We start from the raw sequence: 18,324 nt of genomic DNA on the forward strand, positions 1-18,324 counted from the left end.
GCCCTGGAACACCTGATGGCTCTGGGCTCTAGGCCAGCAGGTACAAGGGAGGAGAGAAGGGAGAAGTGGGGCTAAAGACAGTGGGAATAATTGAAGGTCTGTACTTGGAACTGTGCTGGTTGGCATCCGCATCTACTTCCACCACCCCCACACAGATCACAGGCATCCTGGCATTAATCCTCAGTTGAAAAGCCAGATAATTGAAAGAACAAATGACCTGGGGAAAGTAAAGGCATCTAGGGGGAGTGTGCCCACAGTAGAGCACTCCTCCAGCACAAGGTCAGGGTCTGAGCACAGGCCTAGAGCAAGCAGGCCAGTCAAGGCATCTTGCCCTACACTGAGGGCTCAGTCAGCCATCCACACAGGTGATAGGTCTAGGGGGAAAAGAGACCAACTTTTAAAATGGCATAGAAGGGGTGCCTGGGTCGCTCAGTTGGTTGAGCATCCGACTTTGGCTCAGGTCATGATCTCACAGTTTGTGGGTTTGAGACCCACATCAGGCTCCGTACTGACAGCCTGGAGCTCAGAGCCTGGAGCCTGCTTTGGATTCTGTGTCTCCTTCTCTCTCTGCCCCTTCTCTGCTCATGCTTTGTCTCTCTCTGTCTCTCAAAAATAAATGTTAAAAAAATTTTTTTAAATAAAAAAATGGAAAATAAAATGGCACAGAAAATAGGGGTGCCTGGGTGGCTCAGTTGGTTAAGCCTCTGACTTCAGTTCAGGTCATGATCTTGCAGTTTGTGAGTTCAAGTCCTGAGTTGGGCTCTGTGCTGACAGCTCAGAGCCTGGAGCCTGAAGCCTGCTTCAGATTCTGTATCTCCATCTCGCTCTCTGCCCCTCCCCCACTTGTGCTCTGTCTCTGTCTCTCTCTCAAAAATAAACATTAAAAAAAATAATAAAATGGCACAGAAAATCCATTTCAGTTCCTCAGTCCTTCTTTCTTAAAATATGAATAGACAACCAAGGATTACCAGGCACATGGGGAAATCCAGCAGCATGAGAAAGAACTGAGAAAAACACATAAAGAATAGGAAACCACAAAAAAGGAACAAATAACTTGGAAGAACTCTTTTGAATTTAGTTTAAAATTCTTAGAATTTTTTTATTTTTTTACTGTTTATTTATTTTTGAGAGAGAGAGAGAGAGCAAGGAAGGGGCAGAGAGAGAGGGAGACAGAGAATCCGAAGCAGGCTCCGCCCTGACAGGCTGACAGCAGCAAGCCCGATGTGGGGTTTGAACTCATGAACCACGAGTTCACAACCTGAACTGAAGTCAGACGCTCGACTGACTGAGCTACCCAGGCACCCCTAAAATTCTTAGTATTTAAAGAGTGATTAGAAAATGAAAGCAAATCAACAGATGATCTAGAAAGCAAAATTGAGAAACACAGAATGAGAGTATATGGATAAAAATATGGAAATAATAGAGAAACTATAAAAGACATAAACAGTCAATCTAAGAGGTACAACATTTGACTAATAAGAGCCCCAAAAAGAGGGAACAGAAAAAAGAGAGGGGAAAACTATTTAACAAATAATAGAATTCCCCCAGAGCTGAAGAAAGACCCAAGTCTTAAGACTGGAAGGGCTCAGTAAGTACTCAATACAACTAACTGATAAAAGACCTACATCTATACATTTCCTCATGGAATTTCAAAACAAGTATAAAAAAGAGACCCTGAACAAGGAACAAAGGTCACCCAGAAAGGATCGATAAACAAACTGGCTTCTTGTCAGCAACAGAGGATGTTAGAAAACAATGGAACCACATCTTCACATTTTCTAAAGGAAATTATTTTCACCCTGAATTCTACACCCAGCCCAACTACGAATAAGTTCTAAGATACAATATATACAGTTTTAGACATGACTCAGAAAGTTTATTTCCCACATATCCTTTCTAAAGAACTTATTTCAGGACACACTCCAGTAAAATGACGGCAAAATCAGGACAGTAAAAGTGGATCCTGTGGAAGACAGGATCCTGAGAAAAGTGATTCCAACCCAGGAGAAGAGTGGAGGGAGATCCTTGTAACACAGCTCTCTGGTAACCTAGAAAAGCAGTTGGTTACAAAGGGGGATGCCGCAGAATAGAAAACATAACTGAATGTATATAGGAAGTGAGGCTATGACAAAGGCATATTATTATACCAAAAAAAAAAAAAAAAATAGAAGAAGAAAGGCAACTAGAAACTTCCTGGAAAAAAAAAAAGAGGCACAAAGAAGCTACATTCCAAATATGAAGCAAGCTTACATTTACCCCAGTTGATAAGGAATTAACGGAGTACGAGAAAAGAGGATCTGGTTGTTATTGATCATAGAATCTTGAGAGTCCAGAGTTCATTACTCTGGGCTTTGAGAGAAGAAAATGTAATCCTAGCACGCAAATTGGCTCTACACTAAATATTTATAGAATCATATTTTACGGAATACTAAAAATAGAGATGCTCTTCATCTTAGGCCAGAAGTAACTTTGATACATTTGGTGTCAAGACAAATTTCAGGATCCTAAAAGAAATCCTGGTCAAAAGTGTTTCACTCTTATTTTCTGTGTACATGGCACGAGATGATAAGCAATTCCTATTTGCGGTACTCTCCCTAAAGGTGACAGTTGTTCATTACTCAAACGGTCCAGCACTCCAGAACTAGCTCAGTTCACTTGGATTTGCAGGCAGATGTCAGAAGAAATGTCTGCTCCCCACAGCTGAGCAGACAGTCATCCAGAAAAATAAGGTATATTGACTATTCAGGGAAGAAACTGTGCCCCATAGTAATCACAAATCATAACTCTGTTACTTTAATACAGATCTCAAAGGATAGGCTTTTGAATTATTCTTTAATAGGAATATTAAAAAGCAAGCATGGAGCACCTAGCTGGCTCAGTCGGTTAAGCATCCAACTCTTGAATTTGGCTCAGGTCATGATCTCATGGTTCATGTCTGTCAGCACAGAGCCTGCTTGGGATTCTCTCTCTTTCTCTCCCTCTGCCCCTCCCCTGCTTGCATGCTCTCTCTCTTTCTCTCCCTCACTCTCTCTCTCTCAAATAAATAAACTTAAAAAAAAAGCAAACAAGTATGATTTCTAAGCAAAAAGAAAGTTTTCATTTATAGGGAATGAGCAAACATCACATGTTCTCTTCCCCACTGGCAGAAATATGGTTTAGCTTTTGGAAAAGGGCAAATCCTTGCAGTAATTTGCTTAATAACAAGAAGGATTTGTCCTTGTCTGTTAATCCTACTGCCTTCCTGACAAGGAGAAAGTAACTTCATGCTGCAGTCAGTGGGTCTCAGGTTCATAAGGGAGATTTTCCTTTATAGGAATAATTAGCAGGTCATAACAGTATGATACTATTTATAGTTTTCATCTTTTAGATTCAACTTATGTGGAGCTTTGGTTGTCCTTGGTAATAGGACAAAATATAAAAGTTATCAACTTTGACAATATGAAAGTGTCACTGACAGAAAGTGAGAAAAACAGATGGAAAAAGAAGCACATGTTCTAATGCCCCTTTTTGAAAATGGGGGAGTCAACAAAGATTGTCAAAAGTGGACAAAATGAGAATCACTGTCAGTGTCTAAAGTTACTAAGTTAAGTGCAGAGGAAGTAAAATTAATAATACGACTGCTGTATCAAGCACTGGAAGAGAGAATGGGAGGACTATAGTATAAGAGGGCTGAACACTCATTTTTTTTAAATTTTTTTTTTTTTTAACGTTTCTTTATTTTTGAGACAGAGAGAGACAGAGCATGAACGGGGGAGGGGCAGAGAGAGAGGGAGACACAGAATCGGAAACAGGCTCCAGGCTCTGAGTCATCAGCCCAGAGCCTGATGCGGGGCTCGAACTCACGGACCACGAGATCGTGACCTGAGCCGAAGTCGGACGCTTAACTGACTGAGCCACCCAGGCGCCCCTGAACACTCATTTTTTAAAGTGGAAAGTCAATAGATATTATCTGAAATTGATAAAAAAACATAAAATTCTGTTATTTGGAGGAAATAATCTTTTTGACTGTACAACTCTCAGGAAAATATCTCAAAGCACAAATCTCTAACATTTGTATATTTACTTATAAATATTCTATATAAACTTATGACTATATTAATCTATTACATACCTGTTATAACTTACACAAAAATAGATGTTAAAAGTATATCAGAGGGGTGCCCGGGTGGCTCAGTTGGTTGAACGTCCGACTTCAGCTCAGGTCACGATCTCACAGTTCGTGAGTTCGAGCCCCGTGTCGGGCTCTGTGCTGACAGCTCAGAGCCTGGAGCCTGCTTCAGATTCTGTGTCTCCCTCTCTCTCTGCCCCATCCCCACTCATGCTCTGTCTTAAAAATAAATAACACATTAAAAAAAATTTTTTTACAAAAGTATATCAGAATAATTTTGAATAGATTTTTTTATCTGGAGGGAATGCTTACTGTAGTAATAAACCAGAAACAGAAAATAATTAGCTATTCTGACAAAAATAAATATTTTAAGATATAAGAAAGTATATGAGAATAAAGCACCTCCTAGGATGTATACAGTTCCTTTCAAACACAGAGCTCTAGAAGTTAGAGGTATAGTTACCAGGAAAGCCAAAAAGATAAGTGGTTCAAAGAGGCTACCTTTCAGGACTAAAGCTGGGGATAAGGAGAAGTAGAAGGGGAGAACAATAATTTGCATCATAAGCTCACCTATATTATTTTACTTATTATATACATGTTTTCTTTTGTACAAAAAATTAATCTAATCAGTCCCATAAACTATCTCTGCTAGTGTTTATGCTGATTCATTCAACAAATATTTACTGAGCATCTAGTCTTGGCTAAGCACAGAGGATAGAGGAGGGCAACGGACATCTTGGCTCTCAAGGAAATCGAGCCTGGGACCAAAGAAAGCTGTAAAAACTGCTGGTGACAAGTATCATTGTATGTGCTGGATATCATGCACACACAGTCTGGAGCACAAAAGAGGCACACTAATACTGTGTGGGGTGTTAGGGAAGGATTGCTAAGAGGTCACTTCCTCTTCGAGTCAAAACCTGAAGGGCAAGTAGAAAACTAAGAATAAACCAGGTAGACAGGAATGCAGGGAAATGGGGAAGGGTATCCTAGGGCAAAGCAGAAAAGGGAGGGCAGACAGGCTGACACATGAGCATGGTGTGTTGGTAAACTGCAAGATTTTCGGGATTGCTAGAGCTTTAAACGGTGCATAAGGTGGTAGTGGCAGGAATGAAATGGCAAGACAGGAAGGGACCAGACATGGAGGGCCATGCTCAGAACTCTGCATAGTCTCCTGAAGGCAGTAGAACGTCATTAAAGGATTTCATCAAAAGGGAGGGAGACCAGATCAGATTTGCATTTGGGGGAAGATGACTCTGGAAGCAATGTGGAAGATGGAGCTAAAAGGGTATAAATGAGGCCGGAAGGCCATTCTGGAGGCTATTATAGTGGGCCTAACGACACATAAGGAGAGAATCATGGTACCAGCAGGAGACAGATGGCCAATAGATACGTGAAAAAGTACTTACCGTTACTAATCGCTGGGGAAATGCTCTTTAGTAACTGGAGAGTATCACTAACTGAAAGGGAAAGAAGCAAGTTTTGAGGGGGGTGGAGTTTAGGTTAGGACATGTTAAATACGAAGTGCCATCTAAAGGTAGATATCAAATAAGCAAATCTAAAGTTCTGGGGGAGAGGTTTGGACTGGTGATATAGAGTTGAGACCCATTAATATTTGGGTTGTAGTGGAAGTCACGTGAAGAGCTACAATTACCAACAGAGCTTGTACAAAATGAGAAGTAGAAGAAGGCTGGAATCTTGGGGAAAGTGGGGAGCAAAGGACTAAAGTAACTGAAAGGAAAGGGCAGGAATATCCACAAAGAATGAAGGAAGGTCAGAGCAATAAGGAGATGGTAAATGAGCCAAGAAGAGCAGCTGAAAAGACAGATCTTGGCATCCTGACTGAATAGGGAAAGGAGGAAAGCCAGAGCGGGGTGGATGGACTGGAAGACATGGGTGTGCAAAGGCCTCAGTTGTGATGATAACACGAGGGTGATGGTGAAAGTAAAGAATAGGAATGCAAGAAAGAAGAAGTGTGTGCTTAGTGTGGGCTACAGGAGCTCAGTATCTTAGAGTGGTTACAGAATATTTTTGAACACATGGAAAAACATGTACATTGTATCATTTTGCACAACCTGAGTATATGCTCAGGGAAAAGGAGAAGATCAGGGTAATAAATAGGCTCTGCATTCACTGGGGACAAATTTAGTTTTACTGGATCAGGTGTGACTAAAAATGTTGTCAGCTGATACAGTAAAACAAAACCAAGTGTTATCTTCTTTAAGGGCTTAAGAACAACTTTAATTATAGTAATAAAGAGAAATAAGTTACTTTTTTATTTTTGAGAGAGAGGGAGAGAGCACAAGCGAGGAGGGTGGTGGGGGGAGAGGGAGAAAGAGAATGTTAAGCAGGCTCCACGCCCCGTGCAGAGCCTACACAACACAGGGCTGGATGATCATGAAATCATGACCTGAGCCAAAAGCAAGAGTCTGATGCTTAACTGACTGAGCTACTCAGGCACCCCATAAGATACATTTTTTTTTCTAGGAACAAACTCAAGGGACCCATAAGTTACATTTTAAAGAATGTTTTCCTAGGGTTCATAAAGTGAAATTTTGTACTCTTACTTTAGTTTGTATAATAGTACAAAAGATTTAAGAATAGTATCTACTGTAAAAACAAATATTTTCACACAGCAGCTATTTGTGTCTTCCTTCCTTTAATAAACATCCATGATTCTTCCCATAGTAGTTGTTGGAACAATAAATACAATTCTCTTGGGGTGTGTGCTGACTCAGTCAGAAGAGCATGTGCACAACTCTTGATCTCAGGGTCATGAGTTCAAGTTCCATGTTGGGTGTAGAGATTACTAAAAAAAAATAAACTTAAAACAATACAACTCTTATAAAATCTATTCTATGACAACATCTTCAAACCTAATAGCAATGGGAAAGACATGAATAAAATATTGTAGGAAATGACTGATTTTTTTAATTGTCAGAATTCAGTTGTATTCTTTTTGTGGTAGGCAGAATTCTAAAGATGTCTCCCAAGATTCCCACCCCCTTGGTTATTGAATCAAACACTAATCTATGTATGAAGAGACTTGGCAGTTGGAATTAAGGTTACTAATCAGCTGACTTTAAAGCAGAGATATCCTCGGTTAACTGGGTGTACCCAATGTGACCCCTTAACAGCAGAAGAGAAAGGCAGAAGAGCCAGAGCAATGAGGCAGAGAGGAAATCAGAGAGATATGAAGCATGCAAAGGCTCTACCACTCTCATGGGCTTTCTATATGGAGAAAGGAAGCCATGAACCAAAGAGTGTAGGTGGCCTCTAGAAGTTGAGAACAACCCCAGCCAACAGCCAGAAAGGAAATGGACACCTCAGCCCAAGTATGAAACTGAATTCTAACAACAACCTAAAAGAGTCCAGTACTCCAGAAAGAAAGTCAACCCTAATGACACCTTGATTTCAACCTTTGAAACCTGGAGCAGTGAATGAGCAGGCCAAACTGTACTCAAACTTCTAACCTACAGAACTGTGACATAAGGGTACAAACAAATGGGTGTTGTATTAAGCTGCTCAATTTGTGGTAATTTATTCCAGGAACACTGGAAGACTAACACACTTTCTTTAATTGCTGACTTCAAATGTGCTCTATCAAATCTCATTTTCCTGACCTTTCATGTAACTTTGGACAGAGTTCACACATTTCCAATAATACTCAGTTATTATGAAATCCAGTTTAATTAATTTTCCCCCAACCTTTTATTTTGAAAATCCTTAAATCTACAGAAACTTTAAAAGAATAGTGCAAAAAATACCCTTATACCTATATTCATCAATCGCGAACATTGTCCTACATTTGCTTTCTTTGTCATTCTCTCTAAACATACATAAATATCTCTACCTCTCCTGCTTTCTTTTTCTCTGTATCAGTGGTCCTCAACTAGGAACAATTTTGCCTCTCAGAGGACATCTAGCAATGTTTGGAGACATTTTGACTGTCATTACTGGGGGGTGGGGGGGAGGATGCTACTGGTATCTAAAGGGTAGAGGCCAGGGATGCTGCTAAATATCCTACAAAACAAAGCCCCACACCACAAGGAATTATCCAGCCCTAAATGTCAATAGTGCCAAGGTTAAGAAACACTGCTCTTTATATATGTATATACAAATGTATTTTCCTGAACTATTTGAAAGTAAATTATAGGCATTATGACATTTTTTATGCTAAATACTTCAGTTTACACCTTCTAAAAATAAAGACACTCTCTTATATAATACAATTTAACAATGATAACAATGATACAATAATACCATCCAATGTATAGTTCATTTTCAATTTCCCCATTATCTCAAAAAAATCCTTTAGCACATTTTATTCAAAATCCTAGACCCAGGGTGCCTGGGTGGCTCAGTCAGTTAAGCATCCAACTTCAGCTCAGGTCATAATCTCAGAGTCCGTGAGCTCAAGTCCCACATCAGGCTCTGTGCTGACAGCTCAGAGCCTAGAGCCTGCTTCAGATTCTGTGTCTCCCTCCCTCTACCCCTCCCCTGCTCACACTCTGTCTCTCTCTCTCTCTCTCTCAAAAAATAAATAAACATTAAAAAAAAAAAAAAACACCAAAATCCTAGATCCAATCAATGGTACAGAGGTTGGCATATTGGTCAATATTTCAAATTTAAAATAAATAAGAAGCTCTAATTTCAAGCAACTGGGGGCAGGCAGTAAAACGTATGGTCCCAGCTCTAGGATCTATCAGTCTGTGATTCTGATACCATGTATGTCTGAAATGGATGTAGTAATTAATTCAGAAGGTTGTTAGCATGTTATAAATCTCTCTTGCAAGAATATCCTCGGACATGATTACTCAGTTCTTAGGACAGAAAGGAAACTCTATTTATAATAATCCATAACCCTGTTGAAAAAAACATCAATCTGAAACAATAAATCGAAAAGGAACTTTTTCCAAACAAGATATAAAAATGGCCAAAAAGCACATGAAAAGATACTCAACATAACTTATCATCAGGGAATTGCAAATCAAAACCACAATGAGATATCACCTCACATCCGTTAGAATGGCCACTATCAAAAAAACAAAACAAAAACAAAAACAGAAAATAACAAGTGCTGACAAGGATGTGGAAAACCTGTGCATTGTTGGTGGGAATTTAAATGGTATAGCCACAATAAAAACCAGTATGGAGTTTCCTTAAAAAATTAAAAATAGAATTACCCTATGATTTAGCAATCTCGCTTCTGGGTATACATAATTGCAAGCAGGATCGCAAAGAATTATTATAATTTCCATGTTCACTGCAGCATTAATCACAATAGCCAAGATGTGGGAGCAACCTAAATGTCCAGTGACTAATGAATGGATAAAGAAAGTGTGGTATGCACATATGGTAGAAAATTATTCAGCCTTTAAAAAGAAGGAAATCTTGTCATAAACTACAAGATGGATCAATCTTGAGAACATTATGCTAAGTGAAATAAGCCAGTCATAAAACACGGACTGCATGATTCTACTTACATGGGGTATCTAAAGAAGTCAAACTCACAGAAACAAAAGCAGAATGTGGTTACCAAGCTGGTAGGGAGGGGGAAATGGGGAGATGTTTAATTACAGAGTTTCAGTTTTGCAAGATAAAAAGTTCCAGAGAGCTGTTTCCAACATTGTGCATATATTAACATTATTGTACCATACACATAAAAGTGGTAAGATAGTGGGGTGCCCAGGTGGCTCAGTTGGTTAAGCGTCTGACTCTTGATTTTCAGCTCAGGCCATGATCTCACCACTCATGAGATTATGCCTCACACTGGGCTCAGTGCTGACAGTGCAGAGCCTGCTTGGGGTTCTCTCTCTCTCTCTCTCTCTCTCTCTCTCCCTCTCTCTCTGCCCCTCCCTCATTCTCTCGCTCTCTCTCTTTCAAAATAAATAAACATAAAAAAAATGATAAGATGGTGAATTTCATATTATGTGTTTGCGGCCACAATAGAAAACAAAAGAAAAATAACCACAACACCATGATAACATCTAAAAAAATTATTTCATTAAATACCCAGTCAACTCACCCAACCACAAAAAGAACTACTTATTTCTGGCACACCTCGATGGTTCAGTCAGTTGAGCGTCCAACTTCAGTTCAGGTCAGGATCTTGCAGTTCATGGGTTTGAGCCCCATGCCAGGCTCTGTGCTGACAGCTCGGAGCCTGGAGCTTGCTTCGGATTCTATGTCTCCCTCTGTCTCTGCCCTTCCCCTGCTCTCTCTCTCTCTCTCTCTCAAAAATAAATAAACACTTTTAAAAATGTAAAAAAAAAAAAAAACTCTTTAAAAAAAAAGAACTATTTATTTCTAAAGAAAAATTGATCCACTAATATTTTGGGTTTTTTTCTTCAAATATGTTCACTTGACAATATCATAGTTTTTCTAAATTCATATACTTTGTAGATTAAGATTTTTAAGGGAAAATTAGTCAAAAATATTTGAATGTCTAGAAATATGTTAAGAATGTGAGACATTTAGCTTTTCAACCAAATGATATAAAAGATGATATTTAACGGAATGGTATAGCATTGTTTTTAGAAGCAACTTTAAGAAATGAAAGCATTAAAATGTACCTAACTGTAGGAGGGAGGGAGGGAGGGAGGAGGGGAGGAAGGAAGGAAGGAAAAGAAAGAAGGAAGGAAGGAAAAACTATAGACAATGTAAAACAACTTTATAATTGATCAAAATGAAAATGGAGGGGCACTGGGAAGATGACAATGAAGAAACAAACACTATTACTATACGCTACAGCCTGAAAGTATGGTGAGGATGCAATATGCCTGAGAATTCATCATTTCTTTGAGTTTCTAACAGGGGTAGAAAAGCAACTAATGATAATATCAAATGTTTGCATTATAATTTTATGTTTGAATTTAAGACATTATGGGATGCATACACTCTCAATATACTCACCAGTCTCAGGAAGCTAATCAGAGTTTTAGGGATTTCATTTCAGGCAAAGGCAAAAATTTAGCTTTGAACAGCAGGTCTAACAAACTTGATGAGAACCACACCACCTATAGTCTTTGGGGAATAGGGAACCACCACCTGCTCTAATTATCCTTAGATTTAAAATAATCCTGGAGGCTGAAAATGGGCAAGAAGCCATTTTACCCTAAGTACCATACTTGATAACATCATCACTTAGTACCAGTTAACCTAGTCAGTAACCCCATCTCGCACTAAATCCCATAAAACAGCCACACTAAGTTACAAAGAACCAAACCATCTACAGCAGTCATTTTTTTAATGTTTATTTTTATTCTTAAGAGAGCGTGAGTGGGGGGAGGGGCTGAGAGAGAGGGAGACAGAGAATCTAAAGCAGGCTCTGCACTGACAGTAGTGTGCTCAGTGTGGGGTTTGAACTCATGAACCATGAGATCATGACCTAAGCTGAAGTTGGACACTCAACCAACTAAGCCACCCAGGCACCCCAACAGCAGTCATTTTTGAAAGACAGTACTAATATAAACCAAAGAGCCTGGTATCAGAAATGTTAAACAAGTGCCCACACCCTAATTAGAACATGCTATTTATCCTTTTTTCATGACAGCCCTACAGAACACATATTGGAACTGTTAGTCATTGTTAAGAAATTTAAAAGTTTTGCAATCTAAACGGCTTGAAAACCTTTAGAAGTACCTGCATATCTCAAACTTCAAATTCCGTTAGAGTTGCAGCAGCTTTTTAAATGCAACAGGGCATGCAGACAGAATGAGTAGAGTGGAAAAATGTGTATAATCTAAATACAGAAAATTGTTCTAAATTGTCTTAACTTTCATTCTTCCAAGACTTAATGATAGTGAGAAGGAAGAAGGTATTCTAAACTAAAACTAAGGAATTATAGGCTGTGTTATCAGTCCCACTCAGACCTGAGTAAACCCTAAACAAAGTAGATCCTAATTTGTAGGAAACACACTGCTAAAAACAGATAAATGCAGGTGTCATGCTGGGTCACCACATCCAGTGGGCCAAAAGTAGTATCATTGTAATGATGTGTGGAAGAAAAACACTGCCTAAAAATGGTCTAAACATGTTAATACACCCACAGTTTCCGATCTCGGATGCAGGCCTCTACTCTGTTCAATGTGCCGCAACATTTAGCCAGTCCAGGAAGTACTATTTCTCAGGTAAGTTTTCAACAAAATAGCTGGAAAGGATGGACCTATAAATTAGTATGCTCTGAGAATAATGCCTTGCCATGTTGCTCAGGTAAATGTTTGTTGGCTATCTATTTCAGGCAGGTCATGAGCCCTCCTGACTGACAGAGGCCCCACAGACAAAGTGTGCCTTCACCACTTCTCTGGAAGAAGTACTCCCTGCATCAAAAAGTTGGCATTGATGGGGGCACCTGGGTGGCTCATTCAGGTAGGCATCCAACTCTTGATTTGGGCTTGGGTCATAATCCCACGGTTAGAGGGTTTGAGCCCCGAGTTGACTCCACATTGGCAGTGCAGAGCCTGTTTGGGATTCTCTCTCCCTTTCTTTTTGCCTCTCCTCCTCCTCCTCCTCCTCCTCCTCTTCCTCTCCCTCTCTCTCTCTCTCTCAAAGTAAATAAATAAACATTAAAAAATACTTTAGCTGGTTGGAAGGACAAATATTATTAAAATGCCCATATTACCCAAAGCAATCTATAGATTTAATACAAGCCCTAACAAAATACCAACAGCATTTTTCACAAAGTTAGAACAAATAATCTTAAAATTTGTACAGAGCCATGAAAAACCCTGAATAGCCAAAGCAATCTTGAAAAAGAAGAACAAAACTGTAGGTATCCATAATCCCAGACTTGAAGATCTAATATGAAGCTGCAATAATCAAAACAGTATGGTACTGGCACAAAAACAGACACATAGATCAATGAAACAGAGAGCTCAGAAATAAACCCACGATTATACAGAGTTGATATACATACATATATTTATATTGCATATATGTAATAGAATATTACTCAGCCATGAAAAAGAATGACACTTTGCCATTTGCAACAACATGGATGGGGCTAAAGAGTGTAATGCTAAGTGAAAGAGGTGGGTCAGAGAAAACAAATACCATATGATTTGACCCATATGTGGAATTTAAGAAACAAAATACATGAACAAAGGGAAAAAGAACCCATCCCAAAACCAGACTCCTAACTACAGAGAATAAACTGATGGCTACCAGAGAGGAAGGAGGGTGGGAGGAATGGGTAAAATCAGTGAAGGGGATTAAGAGTACACTTATCATGATGAACACAGAGTAATATATGGAATTATTGAATCACTATGTTGTACATCTGAAACTAATATAATACTGTATGTTAACTATACTAGAATTAAAAATTTTTAAATAATAATTTTGAAAAACCACTCTAGTTGGAAAGAGGATATTGGCAGGAGAAATGAAACAAAATACTGATCATTGTTGAGGGCAGGTGATAGGTAGGTGAGAGTTCATTATTCTTTTCTGCTTTATGTGTGTATAAAAATTTCCATAATAAAATAGTTTTAAAAGAGAAAGAAACTAGGGGCGCCTGGGTGGCTCCGTCAGTTAAGCGTCCAACTTCGGTTGAGGTCATAATCTCATGGTTCGTGGGTTCCAGCCCCACATGGGGCTCTGTGCTGACAGCTCAGAGCTGGGAGCTTGCTTGCTTCAGATTCTGTGTCTCCTTCTCCCTCTGGCCCTCCCCAAGTCGTGCTCTGTCTCTCTCACTCACTCTCAAAAATAAATAAACATTAAAAAAAAAAAATTTTTTTTTTAAAGAGAAAGAAACTGTTCTCTTCCTCTCAAGTTGTCTTCTGCATCTTCCCTTTTCCTTCATTGCACTTACTGTTGTCATTATGTATTTCTGGATTATTTAATTAATGTTTGTCTCCCTAACTAGACTTTAAGTTCCATAAGGACCACAAAGACATTTGCTTAGCTCCAGTAGAATTGCTTCCATCTCACAAAGTTTCTGGGATGTGACAGGCCTCCAACAAATATTAAGTAAATGACTAAATCAATATGATAAGTCATATTATATATACACCTAGATCAATTACCAATAAATGCTCAATAAATAAAAGTGGGGGTGGTGATGTAGATAGCCAGGAATCTTTGGGTGAAGGAATTCAACATATTTACCTGTATGTATTTACTACTTAAATTCACATGCTTTTCTATTTAAAATGTAGCAAAAATGTCACAAAAAATACTTAACTTCATATAGCTCATCCTCACTATATTTATGTGATGTACTCAGTTAAGAACCACAATCTCCACTTTATGATACGGAAACTATGGAACTAAAAAGTTAGGAAGTTTTTTCAAGGTCATGATGAACCAGAAGCACAAATGAACAAAGCTCAGCTCTGTTCTCATGCCTCATGCTGTTCTTAAACGAACATGATTTTATTCTCAGGAAAAATATAACAAGAAAAGAGGAAAAGGAGTACTGTATATATTAATTCAATCTTCAGTGGCTGAGAAACTGAGTACTGTCTAATGGTCTCAGTTGGAGATATTCTGACTTTGCCCAAAACAATTTCAAGGCTGAAGCACCTAGTGGTAAAGGAATTCTAAAAAGCAGAAGATGAGGCATTTAGACAATAGGGAACAGAAAAAAAGTATGACACTTGAGTAATGTGAAGGCCTTTTTTTTTAACTGGTTAAACTAAAAGAGTATAGTGAGGCACAACTAACAAGAAAATTCATAAAAACAATAAATACTAATACCAAGACATTGTTTAAAACACCAGGCCCCTGGGTTCCCAAGTTTAAAACTTATTTATCTAAAATATAATACTAGAATCAATAATTTCCTATTTAATCATTCTTTATATAGAAGTAGCCTACTGGGGCACTTCGGTGGCTGTCAGTTAAGCATGCGACTTCAGCTCAGGTTATGATCTCAGTTTGTGAGTTCGAGTCCCGCATCCCGCTCTGTGCTGACCACTCAGAGTCTGGAGCCTGCTTTGGGGTACTGTGTCTCCCTCTCTCCTGCTCACACTCTGTCTCTCCCTCTCTCCCAAGAATAAATAAACATTTTAAAAAATTAAAAAAAAAAAAAGAAGTAGTCTACTAAAATATCACTATATCCCCCAAATCCTTTTGAAATGCTTAAAATCCAAGTTTACCTTATTTTAGTAATATATAATGATGTGCACATTCGAAAGGCAGAAATACCAAATGTTTGCCATTAATGGAACCACAACTATTTGCAAAACTTATCTTAATTCGGCCAATCTGAAAGCTCTTGAGGTATGGTGCCAAAAAAATGTCACAGCCCATTTATGGAGAACGTTTAGAGACAAACTAATCGAAGTCTAAAATAAAGTTTACCACAAAATCTCAAAAATTAAAAATAAATAGCTAGTTAGTTTTAGTGAAAAACATTTTAAATATCGCAATAAACTTATTTTGGGGAGAGAGTCTGGAAAGGTATTCTATTGTTCATATAAAGGGTTACAAAGAGGTATCTGGCCTAGGTTGAATTCTACAGTGGGTTGCTCTACTGTTCCTTAAGCACAAGTACTACTGGTGGAGCCGCTACAAGGACCCAGGACATTTAGTTTTACTCCTACACCCTTCAAATAGTGGGTTGTCAAATCATGCTTCCAATTTGCAGTGCATGATTCACTGCAAGGTAACGATTTACATGTGCAATTTCCAGACAAGAATGAAAGATTTACTTGCCCCAATGGTTTCTTCTCAACTTTTAAAATAATTTGTAAAAGCGCCAGCTGAGCATGAATTCCCGTCCCCGAATAATTTTTCGATACCTTAAGCCTTTTAATGTAGGCAGTAAAAGGAATACTGTCCTCTGAATGCAGACAACGCTGCTGACCCACGCGAGGCATTGATTTGTAGTTGTTTTTCCACTGGGGTGATAGATTTGCGCTCAGCTACTCACGATGTCTACTAGGTCCCCCTGGCGACCAACTGTACATGAAGGCAGTAGTAGGGTTCGAAGACACAGACTGGCAGCGGCACAGAGGGTGGAACGGGAAATCATGAAAGATTAACACGCGAACAGTACACATGACATGACTGAGAATTACGTTTGCATTGCTGGGGTATTTGAGATCGGCACCAGACACTGTCCCCTTTCCTTTTAGAAAGCAAACACCCACCCGCCCCTCATTTGGGCTTCTGAGCCCTACCTCCCATTTAAATTACGGGTGAGATGGAAAGACCGAACCAAGGGGCTCAGCACAAGGCACACGTCGCTTCTCGGGGATTTGGAGAAACAGTGATGTGACAAATTGCCATAATTTCCTAAAATATGGTGGAATGACACACCACCTTTCCCACCACAGACCGAAGACACAGAGTCTTGAAAAGCCGACGTGCGGGGCCCACAGGGGAGGAGGAGGAGAGCACCGGACCAGGGAGAAGCCGGCGGCACGTCCCGAGTCCAGGCTGCCGAGCCTCAACTGCTAGGGGCGTAGGGTCGCACCCGGGTCACGTCTCAGGGCTCTCAGAATGCGAGGGGCACCAGGGCGAGCCCGGGCGGGGCGACCTGGGCCCCGGAGCCCGGCGGCCAGGGCGCGAGAGGCGCCGGGGCAGCTGTGGGGGGCGCGGGCAGCGCCGCCGTGGAGGCTGCGGCGCCCGGGCGGCCGGGGAGGGCGCGCCGCCAGGTGCCGGACGGCAGGGGGCAGCGGGTTTCGGGCGGGCGCCGACCCAGTGAGGGAGGAGGGAGGCGGGCGAATCCCGCGCGGCGAGGGAGGGCGCCCGGAGGGCTCGCCGCCGGCCTACCTGGAGGTAATAGGGTTTCCTTAGCCAGGCCCCCGGACAGAGACTCCTCGCCATGGTAATCACACATCGCCCCGCCGCGCCGCAGTCAGAGGCGGACCCGAGCGCAGGCGACCGGGCTCCCCGCCTTCCCCGGCCTCCCCGCCCCCAGCCCGCCCGGGCCCGCCCACTCCTCCGCCCCCGCGGCGGCGAGGGCCGGACTCCCCCCCAGCCCCTCTGCGGAGACAGCGGCCGGCAGTCCGAGGCTCTGCCTCCTGCTCTACTCGCCCCGCCGCCGCGGTTGTCAGAGCCGCTGCCGCCGACTCCGCCATAAAGGGGAGTCGCGCCTCGCCTCGGCCGACATAAATCCAACTGCGCCTCGCGCTTAAAGGGGAGGCGTGCGGAGGAGGCAGAGGGCGCCGCGGAAGCCCGGGTGTCGCACACTCCACGCGGGGAGGGGCGGGCCCGGCCAGGGGCAGCCGGCTCCCGACTCGCAACGCTGCGCTCTCCGCGCCTCCCGCCACCCAGCCACCCCTCCTGGCAGGACTAACGCCCGCTATGGATAGTGCTCCTTCAGTCGGGAAGTGTCTGGGCGGGCTGCATGGAAATTTAAGGGAAGCTTGGGGTTCCTTCCGTGGGGACGGGCTCGTTCTCCCTCGCGCGCGGTGTCCGGTGCGGCCGGGGCAGGGGGCATCCGCCGCAGTGGGTAAGGCCTACCGGCGAAGCCCCCGAGGACTGGGTTCTGCGCTGGTGGCGGAGCGAAAGCGGACGGGGCTCCTTTCCACTCAACTGAGTGTGCGCCTCCCCCCCCCCCCCAAGCCATTTCGCCTCTTAACGGCCTTAAACTTTTTTTTTTTTTATTACCTTTTTAAAAGTCTGACTTTTTAAAAGTTCGTATTGTTTTCAAACATATAAAGAGTTTTCCTGGCCCCACCCAGGAACCCTGACTCAAAAGAAAGTAAAGAAAAGTATTACTGAATTAAATGCAGTCCTGAAGATAGGAGACCTGGGACGTGGCAGAGCTACTCAGTGAAGGCTACATAACGGAGGGTGTGGTGTCTTTCTTTTGAAAGTGAAGTCCAAATAAGGGAAAAAAGAACCACCCTAGTGGGAGAACAGCTGTTGATCCAAGAGACTTGTAATGAAGGAAGATGGGTTTTTGCTTCTTTTTACCCCACATACCACCTTTTCACGTGATGCCTACAAAGTTTAGGTACAACTCATTCTGGCCTGTTGCTCTGCCAAGTGTTTTCTCCAGAACCAAATCTTTACTGTGGTTTTTACCTAAACCTTGTTCTGGAGCTCTGCATTTCTGGAAAACAAAACAAAACAAAACGAAACAAAACAAAAACCTTCGTGCCTGCCCCTCCCCCAATGCACGTACAGACACGGGTTTTAAACTAGGGTAGGAAGTTCTTGCTGGCAGATAAACCCATTTTTCATGGATTTTCAGTTTGGGTTAAGAAAACAGTAATTTCTGAGTTAGCTAAGAATGGATGCTCCGGGTGTAATTAATTCAT

General features: G+C 41.4%; 1 protein-coding gene across 3 annotated transcripts in view; it reads right to left on the bottom strand.

Moving 5' to 3' along the window:
• Positions 1-16,945, bottom strand: part of DIPK1A (divergent protein kinase domain 1A) — a 106,797-nt gene extending 89,852 nt beyond the window's left edge. The window contains exon 1 of one of the 3 annotated variants that reach the window (XM_042952850.1): positions 16,829-16,945. In XM_042952850.1, the coding sequence (XP_042808784.1) occupies positions 16,829-16,882 (54 nt within the window). In that variant the 5' untranslated portion in view covers positions 16,883-16,945. Of the gene's footprint in view, positions 1-4,111; positions 4,196-16,828 lie in introns of those variants that run through there. The other 2 variants (XM_042952851.1, XM_042952852.1) reach the window with 2 other exon arrangements.
• Between the last annotated feature and the right edge of the window lie 1,379 nt (positions 16,946-18,324).

This window comes from Panthera leo, chromosome C1 (genome assembly GCF_018350215.1).
Source record: "Panthera leo isolate Ple1 chromosome C1, P.leo_Ple1_pat1.1, whole genome shotgun sequence".
Taxonomy (NCBI): domain Eukaryota; kingdom Metazoa; phylum Chordata; class Mammalia; order Carnivora; family Felidae; genus Panthera; species Panthera leo.